This window comes from Loxodonta africana, chromosome 8, assembly GCF_030014295.1.
Source record: "Loxodonta africana isolate mLoxAfr1 chromosome 8, mLoxAfr1.hap2, whole genome shotgun sequence".
Classification (NCBI taxonomy): Eukaryota; Metazoa; Chordata; class Mammalia; order Proboscidea; family Elephantidae; genus Loxodonta; species Loxodonta africana.
The window spans coordinates 99,648,336-99,676,273 of record NC_087349.1 but is presented as its reverse complement, the minus strand read 5'-3'; the positions used below and the strand labels follow the sequence as shown (position 1 = coordinate 99,676,273).

The 27,938-nt window shown below is 39.3% G+C and overlaps 1 protein-coding gene across 8 annotated transcripts in view; it reads right to left on the bottom strand.

Annotated features, from left to right (window-relative positions):
- Positions 1 to 8,809: 8,809 nt before the first annotated feature.
- Positions 8,810 to 27,938, bottom strand: part of STARD3NL (STARD3 N-terminal like) — a 47,389-nt gene continuing 28,260 nt past the window's right edge. For all 8 annotated transcript variants that reach the window (XM_010587167.3, XM_010587166.3, XM_023544262.2 and 5 more), the window contains 7 exons: positions 25,421 to 25,498; positions 23,006 to 23,083; positions 20,971 to 21,024; positions 20,738 to 20,855; positions 18,609 to 18,704; positions 10,592 to 10,669; positions 8,810 to 9,300 (listed from right to left, as the gene is read on the bottom strand). In XM_010587167.3, the coding sequence (XP_010585469.1) occupies positions 10,611 to 10,669; positions 18,609 to 18,704; positions 20,738 to 20,855; positions 20,971 to 21,024; positions 23,006 to 23,083; positions 25,421 to 25,498 (483 nt within the window). In that variant the 3' untranslated portion in view covers positions 8,810 to 9,300; positions 10,592 to 10,610. The remainder of the gene's footprint in view (positions 9,301 to 10,591; positions 10,670 to 18,608; positions 18,705 to 20,737; positions 20,856 to 20,970; positions 21,025 to 23,005; positions 23,084 to 25,420; positions 25,499 to 27,938) is intronic.

Here is a 27,938-nt window from a genome sequence, read left to right as displayed (position 1 = left end):
TTTCCACACCAAGTGCTATTGATTCTGAAGTCTGACTCTGAAGATCAAACACGTAAAATGGAAGTTTCCATAGGAAGCGGTTCAGTCTTATGGTTCATTGAGCAGCCACCATCATTGTCATTCATTATTTCTTGACATTGCGTATTTCTTCCAAAACTTCAAAGGCCATTAAGTGCACTTTTCTTGTAGTATCATAGCCACAATGGGAGACATTTAGGAAAGACAGTTAGCTATGACCTTCTAAAAGTTTGAAGGATTTGGATTAGCCACTTTCCTCCATTTTCTATAATGCCCTTTTTTCTAAAATTTCCAAACCATGTCCCTGCCAACACCACCACATTTCCATGTTTTGTACCTTTCATAGGGATCGCACTTCATGCACAACTTCTAATGGTTCAGATGCTTCTATGTCAACAATTCATCTTTACATTTATGTTTAAAAATGTTGATGTCTGGGGTATTTATTCCACATGGAGGTGCAGAATTACAGAGTAGCTAAAAGCTCGTTCCCTAAAGGCATGCTGCTGTGGTTGAAAAGTGGTTCTGGCACTTGCTGGTTGCATGACATCAAGCCAATTACTTCCCTCCCTGTCCTAACTTTCTTTATTTGTAAAATGGAAGTAGAAATAATATCCTCTTCATAGGTTGTTGTAAAGATTAAATAAGACTAAAGCTTTACATACAAAGTTCTCAGAACAGTGTCTTACATTTGGTTAATGCTCAGTGAACATTATCTATTTATTATTACTTACAGACATGGTGGGGATAAATAAATGCTAAAAGCTAATTATTAAAAATATTTTTTCTATTTGGACTCATTCATTCAAAATGCAACCTTAGTCTTTAAGACTTGGAAGTGTCTCAAGTGAATGTTGGCAGAGTTCATTGATTAACTAGACCTGCAAGCTGAATTCTGAGTTGTCTTCTCATTGACGGTAGTAGTGGTAGATTTACTTTTGGGTTCTTGTAGGTATGTGCTCTCACTTCAATATAGATCATCATAAATAAATATTTGTGACTGCCCACCGCATTAATACGTCCTGTCCTTTCAAAAGAACAGAAGAAACTAATTGAACAACTTCTCTTAGATACCCTGCGGCTGCAGCTCATGAACACCCCAGCATATTATACCTACCTCCTTCTCCTTCTCAAGAGTGCTGTCTACTTGGCCACTGTTGTGTTCTGTCTGCTTAGAAGAACAGAAGTCTGTGGTGATGGAAAGAGTACATAGCAGATGGTGGCACAAAGGGGCCATCTTTTCTTCATTTTTATTGTTCCTAAAACTTTCTGTTCAGAATCTAGCTGGATTTTCTTCTTGAGTTTCGGTTATTTCAGTTCCCATGTGTATTTTTTTTTTTTTTTTAAATGATGCTATTATTGACCAGCTGAAACCACTGGACAAACTAGGAAAAGCTTACTTTGTAACAATAACAAAAAATTCTACCACTACCCAATGGGAGGGCCAAGAGGTCGCTTACGGAAGCCTTTGGCACCATTTTTATTATCATGTCCATCAACTTCTCCAAGCCAAGCCAAATAAACACACTGATTATAGGCAGTGTGCAGTTTCTAGTCATACCCCTTTACCAGTTACCACTTGGTGTTGCATTGTTTCTGACTCATGGTGACCTAATCTGTGTCAGATTAGAACTGTGCTCCACAGGGTATTTTATGGCTGATTTTTCAGAAGTAGATGACCAGGTCTTTCTACCAAGGCATCTCTGCATAGACTCGAATCTCCACCCCTTTGATTAGCTGTGGAGGACTTAACCATTTGCATCACCCAGGGACTTCCTGCCATGCCCACTTAGTGTGTTCCTTAACCAGATGGGCGCCTTAAAATTTTCCATTTTATACTCCCTGAAGCTACCCTCTTTGCTATGTGAATTCTGTACTTTGTTTTTTACATATAGGAACAATAAATTTAAAAAATATTATAACTCTGCTTTTGTTGATGTGTACTTTAATTTCATAAAATCTAACTGGAAGTCCAAGGAAAGGAACAGCTTGGCAGTTGAGCTATGAAATCCAGTGTTGGTTGTGATGATGGTCCAATTCCAATTCCTACTCCTTTCGCTGAGATAGTAGTTATGACTCTTTCCTTGGAGCACTGGCTCTGAGAGGAGCCACAGGTAATGAAGGTGCAATGTTACTTCTCCTTCAAAGATTACCAGGTTCAGATTCATTTGGTTTGGCACATTAGAGCAGCAATAACACAATGCCTAACATGACTTGCACTGCTCTATATGAGAGTTTCAGAAGCATTGTCTTTGCTGATCTTCACAATAAGCCCATGAGAGCAGCACTAACACCAGAGAAGCAGTGTGGTGGAGTGGTTAAGTGCATGGACTGTGGACCCAGAGTGCCTGGGTTTGAATCCTGGATCTGGTTATTTAGTATCTGTGTGACCTCAGGAAAGTTATTTGCACTCTCTGTGCCATAATCTCCTCATCTGTAAAAGTTACAGTGCCCTATCTCCCAGAGTTGTTGTGTGGAATAGAAGATTGCTTGGTACATGCAAGGTCTCAACAGGATTAGCGTCTTCTGGCATCTTCTGCTGGTCAGTCTACTTTAGAAATAGTAGATACCACAAAAACAAGCACTGACTATTAACTCTAATCTTATTTCTCTGTAGAGAGGTTAGATGTGGGAGGAGCAGGGACTTGGTAAGCTCCTACTATGCAGCAGGCAACTTAGATACACAATCTCATTAATCTTCCAAGAGCCTTGGAGGTAGATACTGTTGTAGTCCACAGTTTACACATACAGAGATTTACTTACCTGCCCAAGGTCACTACTTGGTAAGTAATAGTCATGATTTGAAGCCTGGTTTCTCTGAATCCACAGCCCATATTTTTCACACAGTATCATATGGCTTCTTTCCCTTCACCCATTTTCAACTTGGGGAAAAAAAAATACTGGCATTGCTTCTTCACTAAAGTCATCCTCCAGGAAGACAGTGAAAGCTTTCTTAAAGACTTCTGGGTACATCTGTATTTTCTCCTCACATATATACCAATTGTCACCAATTCATTTTTTGTCTTTCTTTTTTGGATAAACTGTGCCCTATCAATCTGAGGGCAACTAACAACAACTCTGGTTATTACCATAATTGCTCCCCTTGTTATCAACATCATCGAAATCCTGCCTTGCTCTGTGCAAGTGGGTGTGTACCAGATTTGTAACTGCTCTTTTAGGGGATGCTGATAAGATGAGCTGTGAGTCTCGGACATAGTTAGGACCGTTAATGGTGCTCTCTGGATGTGTATACATGCTGACACCCCAGCTCCTTCTATAGACTGAATGAGCCTGGAGGTCCTCACATTAGCCCTGTGGAAGACCTAATGTATCCAGATGCATTTCTCATATAGGAGGCAGGCCATTGCTTCCTGGCCCAATACTCTTTCCGTGACTGTACAACTGCCACATGGTGTGGCAGGAGGAAGAAAAACAAACAAAAAAACCTGTTGTCATCGAGTTGATGCCGACTCACAGTGACCCTATAAGACAGAGTAGAACTGTCTCATAGAGTTTCTAAGGAATGGCTGGTGGATTCAGACTGCCAACATTTTCGTTAGCAGCTGAGCTCATAACCACTGTACCACCAGGGCCTTGGTGAGAGTAATACTTGACTAGAAATCACACTTCACGTACAGTGAGAAATATTTCACAGACTACTTGGTCTAGTTCTAAATGGCTGTATTATTTGCTCTTGACCAAGTCATAGTGCCTAAGTTAACCCATCTTTCTTTAAAAGAAAGTGTTCAAATTAAATCACTCCTCACTATGTACCAGGTACTGGTGTAAACACATGCTAACTCATGTAATTCTCACAATAACCCTTTGAGGTATGTACAATGATCTCTACTCTACAGACATGGAAGCTGAGGCAGAGAGGGGCTAAACAACGTCCCCATAGTCACACATGCAATAAGAGACAGAGCTGGGATTCAAACCCAAGCAGTCTGGGTTCGGGAGCTCTGCTGTTAACTTCTACATTATTTGCTACTAGTAGAAACATGTTACTTTTATTGAAACAGGAAATTTCCTTCCTTACTAGGTTAAGAGCTGAGTAAAGAGAACTATCTCTTTGCCTGCCTGTATTTCCTGTTGTTCCTATGCTGTTTTTACAGCTGGAGGGTTATAGGTCAACTTGTCACATGACTTCTCATGCTGGGAAGACTTTTATAGACTGGCTTCCTAGCTACCATGGGGATAAAAAAAAAAAATGTGCGATTAAAGTCCATGATACTCGGTTGGATACAATAAATACCAGAACAATTGGCTGCATTCACAGGTGTGTGATGGAGAAATTAGGCAATGATTTGTATAGTTCCACATAAAAATAGTTACGTCTCAATAGCCTTTACAGACCTAACACACCTTATACCCTTTTCCACTACAAAACAGGAAAACTTCACAGTAACACTTCCCAGCATTTTCTCCATCATAAATTTCCTCTACTGTTTTGGAATTATTTTTCTCCCAGACTCCATTTTTGGAAGGGCTGCATTTTTTAAAAGTGTTTGACTATCAAGCAGGACACAACAGTTAAGTAATACTTGATTTTCCTCTTTTTATTAATCAAAGTCCTATGTAATTGCCATCAGAAATTCTGAGCAACAAGAGACAACCAGAGATACTATACCAAGATGATACAATTTAGCCAAAAGGCTCGAAACTCAACATTTTCATTAGCCAGGAAACTTATCTAGGTAAATGTACAGTTTCCATCATATTTTTCATTTTATTTGAGTAATAGCAAGTATCACTTAGTGAACACCAGGAATTCTGCCAGCCAGTTTACATTCTTTATTTCTAATGCTCTCAACTGTACCAAGTACAGGCATTACACTAAAGTCATCAATAAGAAAACTAGGTCCAGAGAGGTTTAAAAAAATGCCAATGTTAAATCCTAAGTAGTAAAGCCCACACCTGATTCCAGGTCTGTCTGATTTAAGGCCTGCTGCTCTATCCATTATACCAGCAGCTCTCCTCCTGGCTGCTTTTAAAAATGACTGAGGCCTGGGTTTTATCACAGGTCAGGCATCAGTATCAGGACTTTTAAAAAACTCCTTAGGTAATTCTAATGCACGGCTAATGTTGAGGTCAACAAGTGACAGAAATAGCTCCAGGACTCCAACACTGCTGCCTCAGATCTCAAGCAGTGAAAGCCATTTTACAGCATGTTATACAAGTATAGAACATGCTTCACCTTCAAAATGTTCTTACTACTTGACCCATCAATTTCCTGTACTAAGACTTAAATGTGCAACAATGTTCAGTCACTGTAGCAATATGTATAGCAGCCAAAAATTAACTCACTGTCCAGTAAGAAATTAATAAAATAAACTGAAGTGTGCCATATGATGGATTAGTATGTATTCTATAAAAATGTAGACCTAAAAGAAATGGAAAATTAATCAGAAAGTACTGTTGAAAAAAAATAATACGTATGGCATGACTCCCTTAAAACATTGTTAGATAATGTATTCACACGGTTCAAAAATCAGAACTATAAAAATATGCATTGAGAACCTGCCTTCAAGCACAACTCCACCTTAACAGGTCACCGTTTTTACTTGTTTCTTATGTATTATATACTTCCAGTTCTTATTTAGGCAAATGTCAATGTATGTACGCATATATACACATGGAGTCCTTGGGTGGTTGAAATGGTTAATGTTCTTGGTTGCTAGCTGAAAAGTTGGAGGTTTGAGTTCACCTAGAGGCACCTCAGAGGAATGACCTGATGATGTACTTCCGAAAAATCAGACATCGAAAACCTTGAGGAGCACAGTTATACCATGACACACATGGGATTGCCACGAGTCAAAACTGACTCCATGGCAACTGGTTTTTTATATATGGTGGCACAGTGGTTAAGAGCTCAGCTGCTACCCAAAAGGTCCGCACTTCGAACCCACCAGCCACTCCTTGGAAACCCAATGGGGCAGTTCTACTCTGCCCTATAGGGTCGCTATAAGTCAGAATCGACACGATGGCAGTGGGTACATTCTGCTTTTTCTTCTTCAAAGGTAGTATACATTATTCTGCACTTCTCTTTTCACTTGTACACTCTAGAGCTCTTTCTAGGTCAGTATATGGGGACCTTTTTATAGCTGCATGGTATTTCACTGGTGAACGTACCATACCCTATTTAACCAGTTCCCTATGATAGACCCTTGGCTTATTTCCACTCTTTTGTTCTTATAAAAAATGCTTAGGTGTGTTTTTGTCATTTGAAAGTGTGCATTTGCAATTTTGATAGGCATTGCCAATTTGTGGTCCATAGAGAGACATCATGGGGCACTTCTACCAAATGTAAGTGCTGAGACTGTGCTGTCAAATGTCAGGAATTTGCTAACCTGACAAGCGAAAAATAGTATCTCACTGCAGTTGTAATTCGCTTTTACTTTTTTTTTTTATGAGGATAAGCATGTTTTCATATGTTTAAGGTCCACTTATATTTCTTTTTCTGTGAAATATTTGCTCATGTCCTTTGAGCACCTTTCTACTGGGTAATAATACTAACAAGTATATTCATGTGTGTGAGTATATTTTTACAGGCAGAGATTTAAAACAGAATGTTCAATGGATAGGCAGGTGGGTGGAAAAATAAGCTGTTGTGTATTCTTCTAGTTTTTCTAATAAATCCTTTTAAAACTTTTATAAGATTAAAACAATGTCTAACTTAAAATGGGGCAAGTTATTTGTTATTTTTTAACAATCAGCTTCAGTATTTCTGTGAAACAGATTCTTCTGGAAACCAAGTCCAGGGTTCCTATTGGAAACAAGACCAACTTCATACAAGAAAGGTTAAATTTAACTTAGATCTGCTTGATTCTCATAAATTGGATTGGATTTGTTTAGGCCAAATACATGACCCTCTACTTAGAGATATGGGCTATTTCTGCATTGAAAAAGCAAAGAAGCCAAGGGGAAACTTTCAAATCCCTGAAAGCTTTATGAGGGTGATTTCACTGGCAGAGGGTACTAGGTAGTGTCTCCTGCTGCTTCAAATTTCTTAGCATTTTCCTTCCCCACTTTAGCCTGGGCAGCCCATAGGTAGCGTAAGGGGGAGAGCAGTAGTGGTGGGGGAGACAGTGGGTGGCGGGAGAGCGGCAGTGTGGGTGATGGTTTTTATTTTCTCAGGCTTCTTTTGTTTATGTGCTCTGCTAAATGCGGTTAATTCGTGGAAAATGCTCAAAGCCAAACCAGCCCCTAGTTGGGGTCCTGCGAGGGGTGGCTACGGTGTTATCAGATAAGGACAGTTAAACCACAACTAACTTTGCTCACTTTAAAAGGCCACAGCTAGTGGAAATACAAGATCCAGCTACACACACGTATGAGATTGATATTAAACATACAATTAATGCTGTGGCTAGGTTGGGTTCCCGTTTTTTTATACAAAGTTTACCCAATTAGCTACTATATGAGCTGGAAACCTCATGCCCAGCAGTGTTCAGACACTGCACCTGTGATCTTCTCTCATGACACTGCTCTGAAGGAAACCGTGAGAAGGACTTCTTGTAGGATTAAAATAATCCCCGGCGCTCCACCGACTATCTGTGCTTTGCCACGGTGTGCTTCTCCGATGCTGGTACCTTCTCGTGTCCTCTTCTCAGTGTAGACAGGGTGACACAAGGTTTGGTCCTGCGGATATATTATCACAGACTGCAGATGCGGGCGGCAGCTACATGCTTCTTTCCCCACAAGAAATATGGAGGCCCTGAGTTCAACCGTGTGATTGAATGACACAAACCGTATCAGCAGAACGATATATAAAGTCCCTCTAAAGGAACAAGATGACTTCAGAGCCAATCCAAGCAGACTTAACAGAAGACATTAACAGAAAGCATGAACAGGGTCGGTTAGAAGAGGGCCGTTCAGCCACGCTCCCACCTCTGCCCTGCCCAAACATGGTGCAGAGTGGCTGCCCTGGCCCACGGGCCCATGCTATCCAGGCCCAGGAGGGAGTATGACTCTATCGGGATGCAGACTTTAGGCTTGCACAGCCTGACTTCACTGCACATTCAAATCATATTAACTAATTCCCCCTGGTCTGTGCTCATGGAGCCAACTTCTGACCTAGCTTTGGCTTCCCTTGAGGGTCAGTTGCACCCTACTGGTTCAACCCAGTAGGCCCGGGTGAGAGCCATTGCTCAGGCTAAATGAATGCACTAATGTTCTGGCTCAGGCATCATCTATGAGCTTGGAGTATGTGACTCCACTCCTGCGATGGGACATTCTCACTGTGACAACCCTGTTGGGTTCCTGAGGTTTTGGTCCCTCAGTGCTCCCTCATCATGAGAAACCCCTCCTGGTTAGACCCTGACCTCACACTGAGCCTCCCTTTTGCATTTCTGATATCTGACTTGCTCTTAGAACAAGCATAGATGGACCTGATTTGGTTCAAACAAACTGCCAATTTCCACCCAAACCAGCACTATACACAATTAAGCTTTTCTTGACTGTCAGAATGAATGATGGAAGAAAACTAATAGGCATGTGGTGAATATTCAGGTTTGAAAAAATAGCTCACAATATTATTTGGTTCATTTTTAATTCAAATTAGCCAAACACAAAGGAAAAATAATAGCAATGATTTCATAGTGTGGGTTCAAAATAAGAAACTCAGAATATTTCAGAACCATCCTTTCTAAGAGAAAGACAGTGTTTAATGATAAAATAATACAAAATGTCTGGTCACATTTTACAGATCCAGTTCCTCCTTGTTCCCCTTTTAAATATCTGTAATTGCAACACTTTAGGCTAAATACATGATGAAAAACAAGTAAAAATTATCGTTTTGATAGGGTGGATTTTATTAACATTTTAAAATTGTACAAAGAGTGCATGTGCATGAGTTAAAAAACACAAGGGAAACATGGGGTGTTACAAAAGAAATACAAACTAAGTTTGAGACACAAAACAAAAACCTCCATACTGTGAATCAAAATAAAAAGGTACTTCGTTTACCAAAAAACTGTTATGTCAATATATTAAGAAGTGTTCTGATTATGAATACAGCACAAGACTTCTGCGATGATTCATGAACAGATCAGATTCATTCTCACTGAAAACAGAATGGATCATGACATTATCTTACTGGCCCCAAGCAGGCTACTAAATGTACGTGGATATGGTACAATGTCTGTGAGGTATTATAATAAATAAGTTCTTATCAGCCATTCAACAAAGTCAGCAGTGGATGTCAGCATTTCTACTTTCCAGAAGGAGACCCCCATCGCCAGCCTTTTTTCCTCCTCTGATGACATTCGGGAAGGGCTTTTCACACTATGAAAAGAAAAATATTCGAGGTAGTGTCAAAAGGCAAAATGCTATGTTTTGCCTTAAATTTTTGTGACAAAATCTGTGCCCTAAAGATGGGCTGTGCTGCAGACACATAAAGCAAAGGGCTGTGTGCGTGATCACACAAGCATGTGTTTTAAAGCATTTTATAAAAGGATGAAAAAGATCAACTATTCATGCCCCCGCCTTTTTGCTTTCTGTCTAAACTACTGCTGTGTAAAGAAGGGGCTGAAGTGTGATGGAGGCGGGTGATGTGGGCACAAGGGCTCCGTGAGAACCTTCGCTAGACTCTGCTGCTTTGGTTGGCCAACCGGCCTATATCCAAGGACACAGACTCCATCAAATACTTCTTCCTTCTGTGATTAAATAATTGGGCAGAGGTGCTAGTACTACAACTTACTTTATGTTTATTTGCCCTGCATTTATGAGGCACAACGTTTTCCTTTGATGCTTTGAAGGGATTTAACAATGTGTTTCCCCTTGAAGCCTATCAAGCACTTCAGCTTTGAATGTAAAACACCTTTTATCTCAGAAGCTCCAAGGCACTCGAGACAACATAGTGTTGGGTTAGTATGGACCCTGGTACCAGACTGTGGGTTTGAGTGCAGTTCTGCTCCTCTTACTAGTTGTGCTGTCTTGGACAAGTTACCCCTTTCTGCCTCTGTTGCCTAAAGTATAAACTAGGGGCAGTAACAATACTTACATCTCAAAGGGTTGCTGTCCTCACCACACAAAAGCAGTAATATCTGTAATTAAACCATGTCTGGCACATAGAAATTCTGGTTAAGTAAACAAAAATAAAAGGAGTCCTGGTGGTACAGCGGTTAAGTGCTTGGCTGCTAACTGAAAGGCTGATGGTTCGAATCCACCAGCTGCTCTGCAGGAGAAAGATGTGGCAAGCTGCTTCCGTAAAGATTTACAGCCTTGGAAACCCTATGGGGCAGTTCTACTCTGTCCCACAGGGTCGCTATGAGTCGCAATCCACTCGACGGCAATGGGTGCGGGTTTTTTGTTTTGGGTTTTAGACAAAAATAAATGCATTTTTATTTTACAGAAAATTTGGATTCAGGTATTTTTCATACTTTACAAATTTAGATGTATACAGAAAATGTTATTTTACATTGATAAAATGTGACTGATAAGTGAAAGTTAATAGGACAAATCTGGCTATATACTTCCATTTATAATGTTTGAATTTTACTTTGAATCTACTAAAAAGAAAAAATTCTCCACATTTAACTACTTTGTTGTTACAAATTCATTTTGAAACACTTACTTTAAGAAAAGCAGTACACTCATAGGTCTAAGAGTGGTTTTTCACTGTCCTGTTTTTCTTCAGCTTCTTCTTCAGATCCTACATGGTGGCGGAGGAGGAGAAAAAAAAATTTCACTCTAAGTGGTAAACAATTTCTTTAAAATTACAACACATATGAATAAAATTTTAAATGAGAGATGCATATAGTGAATCATCAAGAGATTTAGGCTAACAAAACTGTAATGTTAGAGTTTTACTTTATTTCTTATAGGAAAAAAAAACTGTAATGTTAGAGTTTTACTTTATTTCTTATAGGAAAAAAAACTGTAATGTTAGAGTTTTACTTTATTTCTTATAGGAGAAAAACCTTTCAAATATATTCGATCACTCGGGATAACTCGTCAAAAAGGATTTCAACTTACATAGTACCAAATGTGTTACTCTTCCACGTCTTTGCTGGCAAACTTGCATATATTTTTAAGTGCAGATACCTTTGAGCTCTGGTACCCAGAATTTACTCCAAGTAGTATTTAAAATCACTTTTCCTGGTGAGTGAGACAGTGGTGAGGGTGGCGTCACATGGCCACCCTTGTGTGCTGCTGCCAGCAACCACTGTTAGGACTGTTCTGGATCAGTGGCTCATCAACTTATATTATTCATACATTTGACCCAGTCATTGCACTCCAGAATTATTCCCTTAGGATCTACCCCCGAAAATACCATATTTATTATCCATGACGGTGCTTCCCCTGACCAAAACCAAAAAAACCATACCCGCTGCCGTCATGTTGATTCTGACTCACAGCGACCCCACATAACACAGCAGAACTGCCCCGTTGGGTTTCCTAGGCTGTAATCTTTACGGAAGCAAGCTGCCAATTCTTTCTCCCTTGGAATGGCTGATGGATTTGAACCATCGACCTTTCAGATAGCAGCCACACACTTAACCACCAGCGCTCCTCTCTTCCCCACAAATATTAGGAAAAAAAAATCTAAATGTCCGAGAATAAAGGTTAAATAATTACTCTATGAAATATGCATGCATTTATAATTATGTTTATGGACAGTTTATAAGAACATGGAAAGTGCACATGCTAAAAAGTAAAAGCAAACGCATAGCTGTACATACCATGAGGTCTTATTTGATAAAAAGAAAAAACCAAATGTACATGTGCAAATCAGAAAGACTAAAGAAAATACCCAGGTGACCTTCAAATATTTTCCTATACATTCCAAAATGTCTACAATAAACTTGAATTAACACCGTACTATTTAAATTGTAATTCTTAAAAGCAGGGTATAAATAATACAGGCAGTATGGCCATAATTATGTGAGACTGCATGCACAATGAGGAGGAACTATACTAAACCGTCAACACTGATTTTTTTTTTTGGATAAGTGATTTTAATTTCTGGTTCTTTCTATATTTTTATAAAAAGCATGTTATCACTTTTTTAAAAAATTTTATTGTGCTTTAGAAGTGAAAAGTTTATAGCTCGAGTTAGTTTCTCATTCAAAAATTTATACACATATTGTTTTGTGACATCAGTTGCAATCCCTGCAATGTGACAGCACCCTCCCCCTTTCCATCCCAGGATCTCCATGTCCATTTGTCCAGTTTTCCTGTCCCTTCCTGCCCTCTCGTCTTGCTTTTGGGCAAGAGTTGCCCATCTGGTCTCATATATTTGACTGAACTAAGAACACATGACTCCCTGTGTTACTGTTTTATAGGCCTGTCTAATCTTTGACTGAAAAGTGGGCCTCGGGAATGACTTCAGTTCTGAGTTAGAAGGGTAGCCAGGGGACATAGTCTCGGGGTTCCTCCAGTTTCTGTCAGACCAGTAAAAAAAAAAAAAAGTAAGTCTGGTCATATGTTGACTTTTGTTCTGCATTTTTCTTTCATTCTGTCCAGGACCCTTTATTGTGCCACGTATTACTTTCATAGTCAAGGAAGAGAAATAAAAGGGACCTGTGAGACGACCAAGGCAGCAGGTTAGGGATGTAACCTATTCCCATTCAAGGAAGAAGCAGCTTGCCTCCACTGCTGCTTTACTTTTATTAGATAATCCACTTCAAAAGTATGATTTTTTTCTTTTGAGAATGCCCGCCTGCGTTATAGCGAAGAACAAATTTGGTATAGGAGAAAGAATGGCTGAGAATCTCAAGAAAAGATTGTGTCCCACATCTTAACTTCATAAATGTCATTGAGTTCAGGTTAATTTTTTTGTAAAATAAATAGATAAGGATATAGTGGTTGGAAGGCTTTACTTTACAGCCTATTAACTGCTGTAAATTATAGAAACACAAGTGTGGTTTAACTGCCTTCTCACTCTGAGAGGCTCTGAGGAAGACAGTCATACCAAGTCTTCCTGTCTCCCAGCTTGCTCTACCTGCCAAGCCAATGGCATTTGAACCACACAAGATGATGTGTCTTGGAAGTACCTGAAGTCCTAAATAAAGCTAAGCCTTTAATGAAAACATAGCATGTGCTCTTTATATAATTTAAAAGTTAATGTTAGCAGGGACTTCTGGCTGCAGTCAGGTGAAAAAAAAAAAGGTGAGGAGGCCAATAAATCCTCTCCCCGAAAAGCAACTATAAAATAAAGCTGGATAAAATTGACCAAAGTAACCATTTTGGCACTCTGGAAATGACCAAAAGCATATAACAGTCTGAAAAATGTTTATGTTTGAAAAACCACAGACTTCAGGGAAGAACAGTGGTGTTCTTGCTTGGGCCTGCTCCCATCCTCCTCCCTAACCCAACACCGGCTTGATGTACATGGAGGTTCTGCCAGGGTGGGGATAGCTCATGAGAACTGGTAGTAAACTGTGTGGCTAAAAAGAGAACTCACTTAATTTGGAGTGGGGAGTGTTGCTCACACCCAGCAGCACTGATGATAAAGTCACAAATTCTGTGGTGGGCAAGCAGGAAGGACCTCCGGTGCTACCAGCCTGAGGTTGCTGCTAGTCTGCAGCTAGAGCAAGCATATGCCTGGCTGAGGCTAAGTGCATGTGTAGCCAAGACCCAAGAGAGCCCAAGGTAGCCAAACACTCTCGAGGCTGAGGCTGTGAGCATGTGCAGAAGAGGAATCAAAGAACCCAGCAAAAAACAGGCTGGGGAAGCCTTGAAAATGGCCTGAACTTTGAATATGCTTCCATCCCCATACACATATCCATTTGGCAAAGGATGGAAGTCTGAGTCAACGTGCTTGAGCACAACCTTTGTCCAAGCATTGGCTACCACTATGTAGCAATATAGACACAGGGCAACCTCTAAGAAGCTAGGCTGAAAAATAAAAGCAAAACCTAAAAAGACAAAAAACGAGAAGAGACATCAGTAGCCATGCACTGCAGGGGTCATAGATTTCACAGATTTAGCCCAGGCAAGTTACTGAACAGACAGACAGGCAGCAACAGTAACAACCTTCCAGGGAAAAATCAGAATCCAGAGTTACTACAATACGTTATATAAAACGCCCAGTTTTCAACAAAAAAATTACAAGTGAAGAAATAGGAAATGTAAAAGCAACAATAAAACAAAACAAAAGAAAATAGGAAAATGTGACCATTCTCAGAAAAAATAAAAACGAAAACAAAAAGTCAATAAAAACTGTCTGAGTGTCTCCAGATCCTGAATTTAGCAGATAAATGCTTCAAAAAGAAGCTATTAAAATGAGTCCAAAGAACTATATAACACCATGTTTAAATAAAGAAAAGAATGACATTAATGAATCAATAAACAGATTCTCAAGAAGCAGCTATAAATTACCAACAAGATAGTTAAAAAAAAAAAATTCTGGAGTGGAAAACTATAAACACTGAAAATATTCACTGAGGAACTCAAGAGAGTATTTCAGATGGCAGAAAAAGGAATTCTTAAACTTGAAGATAAAATCAATAGAAATTATCCAATTTGAAGGACTGAGAGAAAAAGGCTGAGGAGAAATGAAAACAGCTCAGAGACCTGTGAGTTAACATGAAGCATACCAATATATATGTAATGGGAATCCAGAAGGAGAAAAGAGAAAAAAAAAAAAAAAAAGGGAGTCAGAAAAATATCTGAAGAAATAAAGGCTAAAACTTTCAAAATTCATTGCAAAATATCCATCTACACATCTAATAACAACTTGAACAAACACCTATTACAACATATACAAAGAGATCCATGTGTAAGCACATCTTAATCAACCTACTATAAGTCAAAAAGTCAAGCATGCATGAAAATGAAAACAAAACATATCAACGTTTATGAGATGTCCCTGAAGCAATGCTTAGAGGAAAATGTATAGCTTTAACTCCCTAAATCAGAACATAAGAAAGGTCCCAACTCAATCATATAAGCTTCCACCCTAAGGAACTAAAAAAAAGAGCAAACTAAACCCAATTCAAGCAAAAGAAAATAATAAAAACTGGCATGGAAAAGGGAGAAAAACAAGAAAGAAAATCAATGTAATAAAAAGTTGTTTCTTCACAAATATCAGGAAAAAAAAAAAATTGACAAACCTCAAGCTACAATTACCAAGAAAAAATGAGAGAAGATACAAACTACCAAAAGTCAAGAAAAAAAGATGGGACATCACTACCAATCCTGTAGCAATTAAAAGGATTATAAGGAAGTGTTATGAACAATTTATGCTAACAAATTAGACAATTTAGAAGAAATAAATGAACTCCTAGAAAGATAAAAATTACCAACATGGACTCAAGAAGAAATAAAAAATCTGAATAGGTCTATAATAAGTAAAGAAATTAAAGTGGTAATTTAAAAAATCTTCCCACCAAGAAAAACCCTGGCCCAGATTTCTTTACTGGTGAATTTATCAAATATTTAAAGAAGAAATAATATCAATACTTCAAAAACTCATTCAGAAAATAGGGGAGGCGAGACTTCCAGCCAACATGGCGCCACAGACAGAAGTACTACGCCGTCCCTCCACAGGAAAGACCCAAAAAGCTAAGTAAAACAGAGACAAATGTCATTGCTGGAACCTGAAGTGTCAAACGAAGAAATAAAGAACTCAGAAAATAGCAGAGGAGAGAACACTTTGAATAAGATTCGTGGTTACTCTCAGCTGGCATCTAATTAGAATTTTAATGCCTTATCAAGACTTGTTTAGAAAAGATTGTATTATGTAATTTACCTATTCCTCATTTTAAGTCAGTCTTCTGATAATTTAGGAGGTGAAAAATTAACTTTCCTTCAGTCACAACTGGTTCATTTAAGCCACCTGACCACGTGTAACAACCTCAACCTAATCATTTTAAAGAGGATTGGGCTTCCTTATTTTCCATTTAATACACAGGTAAGCAGGATGTGGTTACGCCAACAAGCAAACCTCCCAACAACCCACCTTTACATCCTTTAAAAGTATGTCTACTGAAATGTTCGAATTTTCCAAATCCCTGTGGTACTGACAAAATTCAAGCCATTTCTTTACAAGGAAAAATGCTAAGATTTCTATTTTTGGTGTTTCCAATACCTTTCTTTTCATGTATTCATTCACAGGTATTATAAATGTACTATGTGCCAGGCACTGTGCTAGGTGCTGGGTAGGGAATGACAGAACAGGCAAGGCAGGTCTCTGCTGCCCTCACATCTACTAGGGGTCAATCAGTGATGTATCAGGACAGTGGAAGCTTATGACTTCAGCTACTGTTTATTTTTCAGACCTGTTTCATTTTTAGATTCTGGCTTAACTAGAAAGCTTTGCTTTAGATAAGAGCCGCCTTTTATTACGCACATTAATTCCAATAGTAGTTTTCAATTTTAATTCTTTCCTAAATTGAACTTTCAGACAACACAAATAAACCACTTTGTACACTCCTCTGCCAAGTACTACTCCGCATTTTTTTTGTTAAACAAAGCATCTACCCAACATGGTGAAAAGTGTTTTTGCTCTTGTTTAGCTTGATAACCCAATAAAATGGGAATGCTTCTGACTACCACTAGGTGGTGGTACAAGTCACAGGCAAGAAGCCAACAGATAATAGCTTGAAAAACGCTTGAGGTGGTATTCCTTACTACTATTCTGCTGTTCTGAATTTCTAATTAAAAAAACACATTCGTACTGAGAAATTTTACTAGTCTCAGAAAAAGAGGTGGCTATACAAAAGCATGAGCTAGAATGTGAACTTCCTTTTTTTTTTTTTTTAAAAGAATGAGTCCTATGGTCTTCAAAACAGCTGCATGAAATAAACCTTATAATGAGGTAATGGAAAGTTTAATACTTAATTCTAGTTTTGGCTGGCTTAGAAACAGAGTTTCTGCTAATCCATATCGGTATTTCATCTGGCTCTATGTTTCTGTCCTTTCTACTGCTTTTAGATCCAACACCAACAGTTCAGAATATCAAAGTATTTGGAGTTCCCCTAATATGCTGACATTTCACACTGTCATGTCTTTGATCATTCCCAAGGCTCTTTTCAGCCTAGAATCTGTTTTATTATATTGTCTGTGTTTAAGATATTTACTATGCTTAATGCTGCAGTGAGGTTCTGATGCCTGACCTGGGCAAGTGGTGGACAGTGTTGCCTTTCTCAGACCTGGGGAGTCCTGGAGGAAGGTCAGTGTAAGGGATGAAAGGCAATGAGGAAAGCACCGAGACTCTTCCCCTTGTCTGCCTGTCTTCTAAGATGCAGATCACACCACAATGTCTTTGCTCCTTTGCCGCCCTTACGTGTTGTGTTTACTTCTCTGCGAGGTTCTCACCACTGGTCTCACATCAAGGTCATACGTTACTTATTTTTGTATCTGTAGTGCCTGGTATCTTGTTGATGTCAGATGGATCTTAGCTGAAAGCTGAGAATAACCGTATTTTATTGACTATGCAAAGGCATTCGACTGCGTGGATCATAACAAATTATGGATGACACTGGGAAGAATGCAAATTCCAGAACACTTAATTGTGCTCATGTGGAACCTATACATGGAGCAAGACGCAGTCATTCAAACAGAACGAGGGGATGCTGCATGGTTTAAAATCAGGAAGGGTGTGTGTCAGGGCTGTATCTTTTCACCACACTTATTCAATCTGTATGCTGGGCAAATAATCCAAGAAGCTGGACTATATGAAGAAGAACGTGGCATCAGGACTGGAAGAAGAGTCATTATCAACCTGTAATATGCAGATGACACAACCTCACTTGCTGAAAATGAAGAGGACTTGAAGCACTTACTGACGAAGATCAAAGGCTACAGTTTTCAATATGGATTATGCCTTAACATAAAGAAAACAAAAATCCTCACAACTGGACCAATAAGCAACATCATGATAAACAGAGGAAAAATTGAAGTTGTCAAGGATTTCATTTTACTTAGATCCACAATCAATGCCCATGGAAGCAGCAGTCAAGATATCAAGTGATGTACTGTACTGGGCAATTCTGCTGCAAAAGACCTCTTTAAAGCATTAAAAAGCAAAGATGTCACTTTCAGGACTAAGGTGCACCTGACCCAAACCATGGTATTTTCAATTGCCTCATATGCGTGTGAAAGCTGGACAATTAATAAGCAAGATGGAAGAAGAATTGATGCCTTTGAATTACGGTGCTGGTGAAGAATACTGAACATACCATGAACTGCCAGAAGAATGAACAAATCTGTCTTGGAAGAAGTACACACAGAGGTGCTCCTTAGAAGCAAGGATGGTGAGACCTCACCTCATGTACTTTGGACATGTTATCAGGAAGGACCAGTCCCTGAAGAAGGATATCATGCTTGGTAATGTAGACTGTCAGCGAAAAAGAGAAAGATCCTCAACAAGATGGACACAGTGGCTACAACAGCGGGCTCAAACATAGCAACAGTTGTGAGGATGGTGCCAGACAGGATAGTGTTCCATTCTGTTGTTCATAGGGTCACTATGAGTTGGAATAGACTGGATGGCACCTAACAACAACAATGCCTGGTATACTGAATGCTTGCTAAGCGTATTGAGAGAGAGAGTAAGAGACAGACAGACTGAGACAGAACAAGTGAGTGTGCAGGCCAAGTTTTTGAATGGTGAACAGAAACACAAATATTATCAATTTTTTTACCTGCTTCAGATTCAGGAGGAGAATAAAACTGACCATCAGAAAGACCACCAGGTATAAGTGCTGCCCTCTCTGAAGCATCTTGAACTAGTAGGAGTCCTAGAAGAAAAGAAATTCAGATGCTGGGATGATGTTACATTCTTACAGCTTCTCGCAAGATTAAGCACAGTAAAATGGTGTTACTAGTACATTAAAAATTTTTTAGTAAAAAGAGGTACTTCAAAAATCCTTCAATCATTCTACCAGAAGGATTTTTTTTTTTTTTAAAATTAATGAACTAGGAACCACTACTGTAAGGATAGATACCAACTAGTTTAAACAAATGCCTTATGCTACCCATGGAATTCTTTGACTCAGTATTTATAGCGTCTTTCCCTTGGTAATACCCACCTCCCTACGAAAATCAACAATTACAAAACCCAAACCCAAAACGAAACAAAAAATCAGGCAGCTTGTACAAACCAAACACTGTACTGTCTGCACTTGGTTAGAGAAATGCCAAATGCACAGTGTAATAAGAGGATGGACTTTTATATATATATAGAAAGTATTTAAAAAGACAAAGAAATATTTATGCAATAAAAAGTTCTCAGAAGTGTATTAAGGAAAAAACCCAAAATAGAAAAGGAGGAAGTACGATGTGGTCAGCTCAAGAACATGCACAGGGTGAGAGCAGCCATCACCACTGAGCTCTCTTGGCTGAAGCCTGTGTTAAGGCAGAGTTGGAGAAAACGGCAGGCCAAGCAGCAGGTGCCAACTGTGTGTAATATGTACTACTGACAGGTAAACAAATGCTGCCTTGAAAATGTTCATTAATTTCTGTTCCACTTCATTGGTTACTTTGAATTTCATTTAATTGCCTAAGCTTTCAAGCCTCATTTACATTAATATTTAATACATTTTTGATAGAGTTCAATTTGATGTCTATATAAAATAAAGAAGTGACATCCACTTGATTTACTTGACCCTTTTCTACAATATGTTTTCATAAAGGAGCAGAGGCTACAAGACAGATGACACATTTTGGTCTGATTAATATGTTTTTCAAAAAATCTGCTTTTGCATTATACCCTTTATCTTATAGATTTCTTTTCTGTAAAATTAGATTTACCAAAATAAAACTACTTGCAAGGATATCTTCCTCCCTCTGCTTCTTGAGGCTACTGTGATCATGCTTAACTTTCTATAGATACAAGGTTTTTTTTTTTTTCTATTAAAAAACCCAGATAGGCAGGGGAAAAAGTGCCAGTGACTGACAGAGGCATAAACATGGTACGTCTTGAAACTACAGGGGTCTCTGATTTGATGTTTGATTATGTAATCTCCAGAGGGTGGGTGGGTCCAGGCAGCTTCCATTAGTGACATCATGTGGAGAAGAATCCCAGCCCAATAATTAACCATGAAGCTCAATCAATCACTTTTGCCTTCCTAGTTAATATCCTGGGACACCCAGAGCCACACACTGACATTAGCACGGCTTTGACAGGTCTCACTATTACACAATGCTAGCTATCACACAGCTACTCCAGGACGATGATGAAAGCCTGAGATGGTTATGCATTTCTCTGGCATGCTACCTTCCTCCTCTGGCTCCATCTTCATTAACTCACAAACAATCCCAACACTGTTCTGATTATGGCCCATTCAAAACTCCCCCCACTCCACCCCCTCCTTTGCTATCCGAGTAGCAATGTGGAACTATAGAAAACCGCTGACTTTCATTTGGAATTGCTGCCTCAGCTCACTTAAAATTGGTTTAATTTTCTCTGTCCCTAAACAATGAAGTTCTGTTTATACTCACGGAATGTTTAGTGTCCTATCATTATTATTACTAGGGAGAAAAGGTCAACTGGTCTGAGGAGAAAGAGGTGCTGGCTATTTTTGTTGCTGTTACTTGAATGCCTTTTTCACGAGTGTTTGTACTGTATTCCCGCTCCAACAGTTGGCAACAGCAGCCACGTTCTGTTATGAGCCATTCACTTATCCCTTCCCTTGATTTCTGCTGTTTCCACTGAAGAACAGAGATGGTTGACCTGCCTAACTCCATCCATCTGCAGCTCCACTCAAATTAAGACATCCTTCCAGCTCAGTACTGGGTCAGCTGAAGGAAGTTAATTTTAAGAGAAACTTACTGTTTTCTTCTTCCGCTTCTTGAGGTAACACTTTGAAATCCAGGAACCAGGTCTCAATCCAGGCAAGGATGAATGAAATGATGGGCAGCACATAGCCAAAAGCCCCTTGAGAGAAAAGCTGGAAGAACAGATGCCACCAGGAGAGAGAAACGCAGTTACCACAAGCTCACATGGGAAAACGAGGCTTTGTCATTACAGACGGCAAATGTACAGAGAAAAGTGCTAGGCCGTACCTTTGAGAGGATCACTTTTGCTAATAAAAAGGCACTGGTCACTGCGGTCGTCAACTGAAAGACACATAATCCAGTATCTTCGAATTAGACATTTTATACTGTGAAGGCGCCTCCCTCACACAAGAACTGTCGTCACCCATCTGAACCAGGAAAAAACTCAGTGCTGTTGGCGGATAACTAAAAAAGCTTCGCTTGGCCCCAGTGCCTGGCTCCTTTCCACATGGCTCACCTCTATCCCTTAAAACCCAGGCTGGGGCAAAGTGGGCTTCTGTGTGGCATTTACTCTCCCACTGCTGCTTGTGGTTTCCCTTCTCCCACTTTTTAGAAGGCTGCTGTGCCGGGAAACTAAGTTTTGTCCATCAAGGTACAACATCCAAACCCATTACCACCACTTAAAAGGATCAATGAAATCCACAAGCAGGGTTCTTCCTAGGGGTTGTGAAACCCAGAAAGAATCCCACAGTTCCTAGGCCATGTCACTCCATCCTCCATCTAATATTTTAGCAGGGTGAAACCTGACCAAAGTAAATGCCAACAGCAGCCTTGACTGACAAAATGGAGGCCTGGGAGCATCACGTATCGTGCTCAGTAAGTAGTAACAAAGTTGAGAAGTTAGTACTGGTTAACAAAACACCACCACCACCACCACACACACACACACACACCAGCCAGAGTCAGTTGCTTGGCAGACACAGCCTTTTACATACTGATGGTAATTAACTTTACAGGCTGACACTAACTGTTCTTTAGGTACCAGCTGACTTCTCCTTCCCGCTGTCTGGGCTCTCTCTGCAATTGTTTTTAAAAACAAGTATCAGAAAAGAAAAATGGATTTGCTAAATCTGACTTGTCCTTTTAATATTTTGAAAGTAGATACTCAAGAAAATGTCTTAAAACCCTCATAGAGTAGCTCTATGTCAGGCACTTCTCTGAAACAAATGGAACAGATCATCTGACCACACAATACACATTACGGAGACTCTGGGATAGAATGTCCCCAATGAGGAATGTTGTAAAAAATTTGGAAGCTATAATCATCACAGCTATTGTGATACAGACAAAACAGTAATCAGAAATGGGAGACAAGTCTGGCCAAGACTATCAACCTACTTCTGTGAATGTGAGCTTCATCTCAGCAGATGGTCTGATCATGGCCCTATGATTCTGTGAATGATCAGAGGAGATGGCCCAGGCAGACACGGCCCTGCTGGAATCCACCCTAGGAGCACGGCACAGACTTCTCTTCCCAGCTGGTCAAGCCTGACCTGTCCCACACACAGACTGGAGGCCACACACTCTACCTACTGGACTGCAGGTTATTCCTGAGCAATTCTTTCCAGTCTGATGAGCTCGACATTTCCCCTCATATACCTGCCTTATTAGAGCTCTCAAAACCGTGACTGTTCAGACATCTGTGGAAATGGCAAAAATAATTCAGGAAGACTAGCTTATAACTGTTCTTTCAATCAGTAAAAATTTACTGAGGGTAAATGGCATGTACCAAGCTCTGTTCTAGATGCATGAAAAAAATGAGTAAAAAGTCACCGCCTTCAAGGAGCCCAGAGGCAACAAGAAAAAAAAAGCCCACTGGAGATTTCCCTTCAAGATTGAAAGTGGGGAAACAAAACAGGGGTGGGGATGGGGGTGGGAGAAGAAGACTTTATTAAAGTCCAAGTCAGGAAAAATCACTAAGCAGTTTTTATCAAATAAGAACATTTTCAAATATTTTTGTGGCAGTGGTACTAATCCCATTTCTTATTTGCAAAGTGGAGTAAATGGTTCTTGGCCAATAATTACTCTTGGGTCTCTGGATTCCTCATTTAGACCAGTGTCCATAGAGATGAATCTAGTTACTCGTTAACACAGGAAAGAAACCCTGGCGTGTTAAAACTACTGAATGGGGAGGAAGGAAATCGGAAAAAGCTAGTAGAATTCAACCCAGATTTAAACAGCATCTTATTCCAGATCTAGCTGCATGAGCAGGTTCTGGAAAGCCCCACTGGAGGGGATCAATCCTCATCCAGGGCATACTCACCGCGATTGCCCACCAATGGCGCAGTCTGCATACAGCATATGCAAGTATTAACACTTTAAATCGAAAAACTGCCAAAAGCTATTAAAAAAAAAGAGAGAGATACGTTATTTAGGACATATATTAAAAATAATTTAGCTTTACTTTAAAAATATAATAAATAAAAACAATAAATAATATTAAAAATAATATAATCTTCATTATTCTGATTTAGCTGGCACCAGACTATAGCATTTGGGAACCCTTGCTCTAAAACTTAATTATACTACCACCCATATAAGGCCTTTAAATTAATTTCCCATTATCAAAGAATAACATGTCATTGAAGGTTTATTTTTTCTTTCTTTTTGAACCCACATGAATATATATATGATTATTGTTTTAAGGCAGGAGAAAATCTTCTGGAAGTTGACTTTTCCATTCCAGATACACTCACTTTTAGAAGCTACAGGTTCTCAGTAAAGCCCACATCAAATCTCTGGTTTTTGGGGTCTTGGTGAGAGGTCTACCTTTTCTAGTAGCTAAGTATCTCATTATTTACTATGGGTCATTGAAGCCTTTTATGTGTATTATTATCCTACATAATCCCCCACCCCAACAATCCATGAGTCAATCATTATCACTAATCCCATTACACAGATAGGGAAACTGAGACAGAGAGGTTAAGAAAATTGTTCAAAGCCACACAGCTCCTCAGTGATGAAGCCAGGATTTGAACCCAGGCAGCTTGACTTCAAAGAGCAGGGATCTTAAATACTATGTCACAGCTGCCTTAGTAACTTTCATGCACTAAAAGATTAAACACAGAACAAAATATTACCAATTTTAGTTTGAAAATATGCCACCTGGTAGAAGTCAGGTGACTCTTGAACAATTAGTCAGGGTAGGGATGTGCCAAAAGGTCCTCACTAATCAAAACTGCTGAAAGGCTGGGGGCTGACAACTTCTTCACTGTCATGGACCAGAAGACCTCACTTAAGATCTTTTTATATAAGTGAAGTTTTCAGGCTACATTTGTTCTTATTATGCCACTTTCACTAAAAATGTGTTTTTCAACAATCTGCCCTTGGGTTGTGTCCTCAGTCATTACAACTCTAATTCTGCATTCTGGACACGGTAGGACAAGCCTTTACCCCTTTATCTCTATGTGTCTCAGGTTCCAAGGTTTCCCAGTGGTTGTGTCCATTTCCCAGGTCAGACATGACAGTCCTTCCAATCTGAATTAATGAGTCCTATTATCTATCTGTCCAATACCATGAATACCATTAACTCCCTAAGCATGGCAGCCAGACAGCCCTTGGAGATCTGGCTGGTGGATTAACCTGGCTTCCTGACAGTTCCTGACTCAGGCCATTTCAAGATAAAATTAATAAGAGGAAAAAAAAAAAGAAACCATTTTATGATTATGTGTTAATAGTTCTAGAAGAAAGAAATATCCAGAAATTTGAGACTTCAACATGCTCTGCTACCAACTTAAATGACCTAGAGTAGGTCAAGAAACTGAATCATGAAACTATTCACTTTGGAAAAATAAGGGGATTAAACTACATCAGTAGTTTTCTAAATATTCTGTAGCAAACACTTTTTCAGCAAAATCCTATGTGGAAGCCTAACACACTGAACAGACAAAAGTGGAACTACTCAGGTTGCAGACAGTCCTATCCTTAACCACGTGAATAGTGCCTCCATGGGTCTAGAGATAGCAAATGAAATAGTTAAGATGAATTTTGGGGAAGTCACTGTGAATTTTAATTGCCTATGCTATGTCTAACGCAATTTTAGAATGTGACTTACTTATACTATAAGTTACAAAGAGATACTATTGAGCTATAGCAAACCCAATCAAAGCCATAGTGTGTCCTAGAATATAATACACTCATTTAAATAAAATGAATACCTTATCTACAGATAAATTGCATCTATTTAATTCTACGACTGATATTGCCCAAGATTACCAATATATAACTTTATTCAAAAACCACTATTACAGTAGAATAAAACACAAAATTATTATTAGAAGCACACCCTGATAGAAATCTATCTTAAAGCAGGAAAGAAACATCATTTTTCAGTATGCAATTATATACATAGGTGAATTCTTTTGATCATTAGGGTATATCAAAGGGTGCATTATTTCATCCATTTGAAAAAATAAACAATCTCCTCCATGGAAGTGGGAGTGGCTCCTTCTGCCACCCTCCATCATCTCCCATTAATCCTTTTTTCTTGAGATGACCAGATAGCTCTAGCTCAGCAAGAGAGAAGGAGTACTGAATGGGCCCATAACTAAAGGAGAGGGAAACACAGCATTCAAGGGAAAAAAAAGACTGGCATAGACTTTGGGGCCTATTATTTAAAGGAAATTTGCCTTTTGTTTCCATCATGTCTAAAAGAAAATATAAAACAGAAAATACTTACAAATATATCAAAATAAGAAGAGTAGTAGTCATACCGCACTACCTCCTTCTCCAACGTGCTCTCGATGCCTCCATTCACCTAGAGTAAGAAGTAAAACCAATGAGAGATCTTTGTGTGGAAATAATACAAAAGAACACACAAGTAAGGTCTGATATGTACTTGTCTGCCTATCTTCTTAGAACCCAGAAACATTAAAATATGGAAGACAAGAACAACAGAGTTGCAACAGAAAGTATTGAATGGCATTCCCACTTAATTCTGAATTCATTCATTCAATAAATATAAACGTGTAATTAAGAACAAAGTAGTTCATATAGAGGGAACAACTAGCATAAAGGCCCCAGATGGAAAATAACTTGGTCCTTCCTAAGACCAGAAGGAAGCAAGAGTGGCTGATCTGTGGCAGGCCAGTAACAGCAGGTGGGAGAAGTAGTCTCAGAGGCTACTGGGAGGCTCTGCAAGACAGGGCACAGCATTTGGATTTTATCCTAAACTTTGGTAAGCCAGTGAAGGATTTTTAAACAGAAAGTGACACCATCTGATTTATGTTTTTCAAAGGTCACCTGGCTACTCTGAGGAGAATAAATTGGACGGAGGGCAAGAGCAGATGCAGGAAAACCAATCAGGAACATGGAGCAGCAGTTTGCATAAGTGATCACACTGGCTTGGTTGAGGGTGGTAAAAGTAGAAATGGAGACACGCAGTCACATTTGGAATATATTTTGGAGGAATTCTGACAGGAGTTACTGTTAGATTAAATGCGGATGAAAAATACAAAATAAACAAATCAACCAAGGATGAGTTTTCATTTTTGGCCTGAGTATCTGGGTGTTTACGGAGATGAAGGAGGAGAAAAGCAGGAGTCGTTAACTTCTGGAAGATCTCAAAACCATGTTTCTTATCTGCTCCAGAACCTACAACAGCTCACTATTACAGTGAGTCTAAACACTTGTATATAGCTTTTAAGAATTTCAATAACATGGCATTATCTTACCTATACAAGCTCATTTCCTAGGCACCTTACTTTCTAGCTAAGCTATTATTTTTTCTGACTCTGTCCCTACTCACTTCAAAACACATACACACACGCACAAATACACACAAGCATACTCCTGTCTCAGTGCTTCCGCTCACCTTGGTCTCCACACCCTCTCCCCACTGCTCCCACAGCCCAACCCCACATCGTCTGTCTATCCTCAGTCCCATCCATCTTTCCACATCCAATTCACATGTCCTCCACATACTCCCTCAGAAAACTCCAACTTGCCCTATCTCCCCCTAATCTGAGTTTCTGTTATCCTTGGTTATCACAGTGTAACTATAACACTATTAATGGTGACTGTGGGATAACAGAATCAGACATGTACCTGAAACAAATGTAATAATAAAGAGAGAAGAGGAACTAACAGATTTTCATTCATTCTGGGTTAAATTTATCTTAGTTAATATGAAATTATAATGTATAGTTGTATAGCGCTTTAAAACTGCCAAGGAGCTGCTATATATATCTTTTCATTTGATCTTCACAAGAACCCAGGAGGAAGACAAGACAGGTATTAGTCCAGTTAAATGACTGAGAAATCAAGGCCCAGAGAACTTAAACAGTGTGCCTAAGGCTACAGAGCGGTAATGGTGATTCTAGGTCAAATTAAAAGTGTTTTCAATGACTGCTCTGACAGGGAACACAACCGAGAATTCCTGAGGGAGCAGGAGAACAGTGGGATGGAGACCTCAAATTCTCGTAAAAAGACCAGACTTAACAGTCTGACTGAGACTACAGGGACCCTGGAGGTTATGGTCCCTGGACCTTCTGTTAGCCCAAGGCTGGAACCATTCTCAAAGCCAACTCTTCAGATAGAGATTGGACTATATAAGACAGAAAATGATAGTGGTGAGGAGTGAGCTTCTTGTGTCAAGTAGATACATAAGACTATGTGGGCAGCTCCTGTCTAGAGGCGAGGTGAGAAGGCAGAGTGGGACAGGAGCTGGTTGAATGGACACAGGGAACAAAGGGTAGAAAGGAGGAGTGTGCTGTCTCATTAGAGCAGTTAGGAGTACATAGCAAGGTGTACATAAGTTTTTGTATGACGGACTGACTGGATTTGTAAACTTTCACTTAAAGCACAATAAAAAAAAAATCAGAAGTGTTCTGACATTTTCTAGTACACCACAGTCCAAAAAAAAATTATAAAGCAGGAAATCCCAGCAGGAAATAAGCATTGATAAAGGCCTTTTTTTTAGGCCACGGTCTCAAAGTGTCCAAGCTTTAAAAACAAAACAAAACCCAACAATTTCCCTTCTACTGTGACTTTGATTACTGTTCTTGTCAGTCTAAAGAGTCTGGAGAAATGTAGACTCCTCAGGAATACAAGCCAAAGTGAATTTCAGATCCAAATTGGAAAATCAGTCAACTCAAGGGTAGACCAAGGGAAGCCCAAGACAAAATTAGAACCATCCCTTCAACTGGCCCAGAAGAGATCAGCTGCCCTTAGGTTTTTCAGACATAAAATGAACCAAG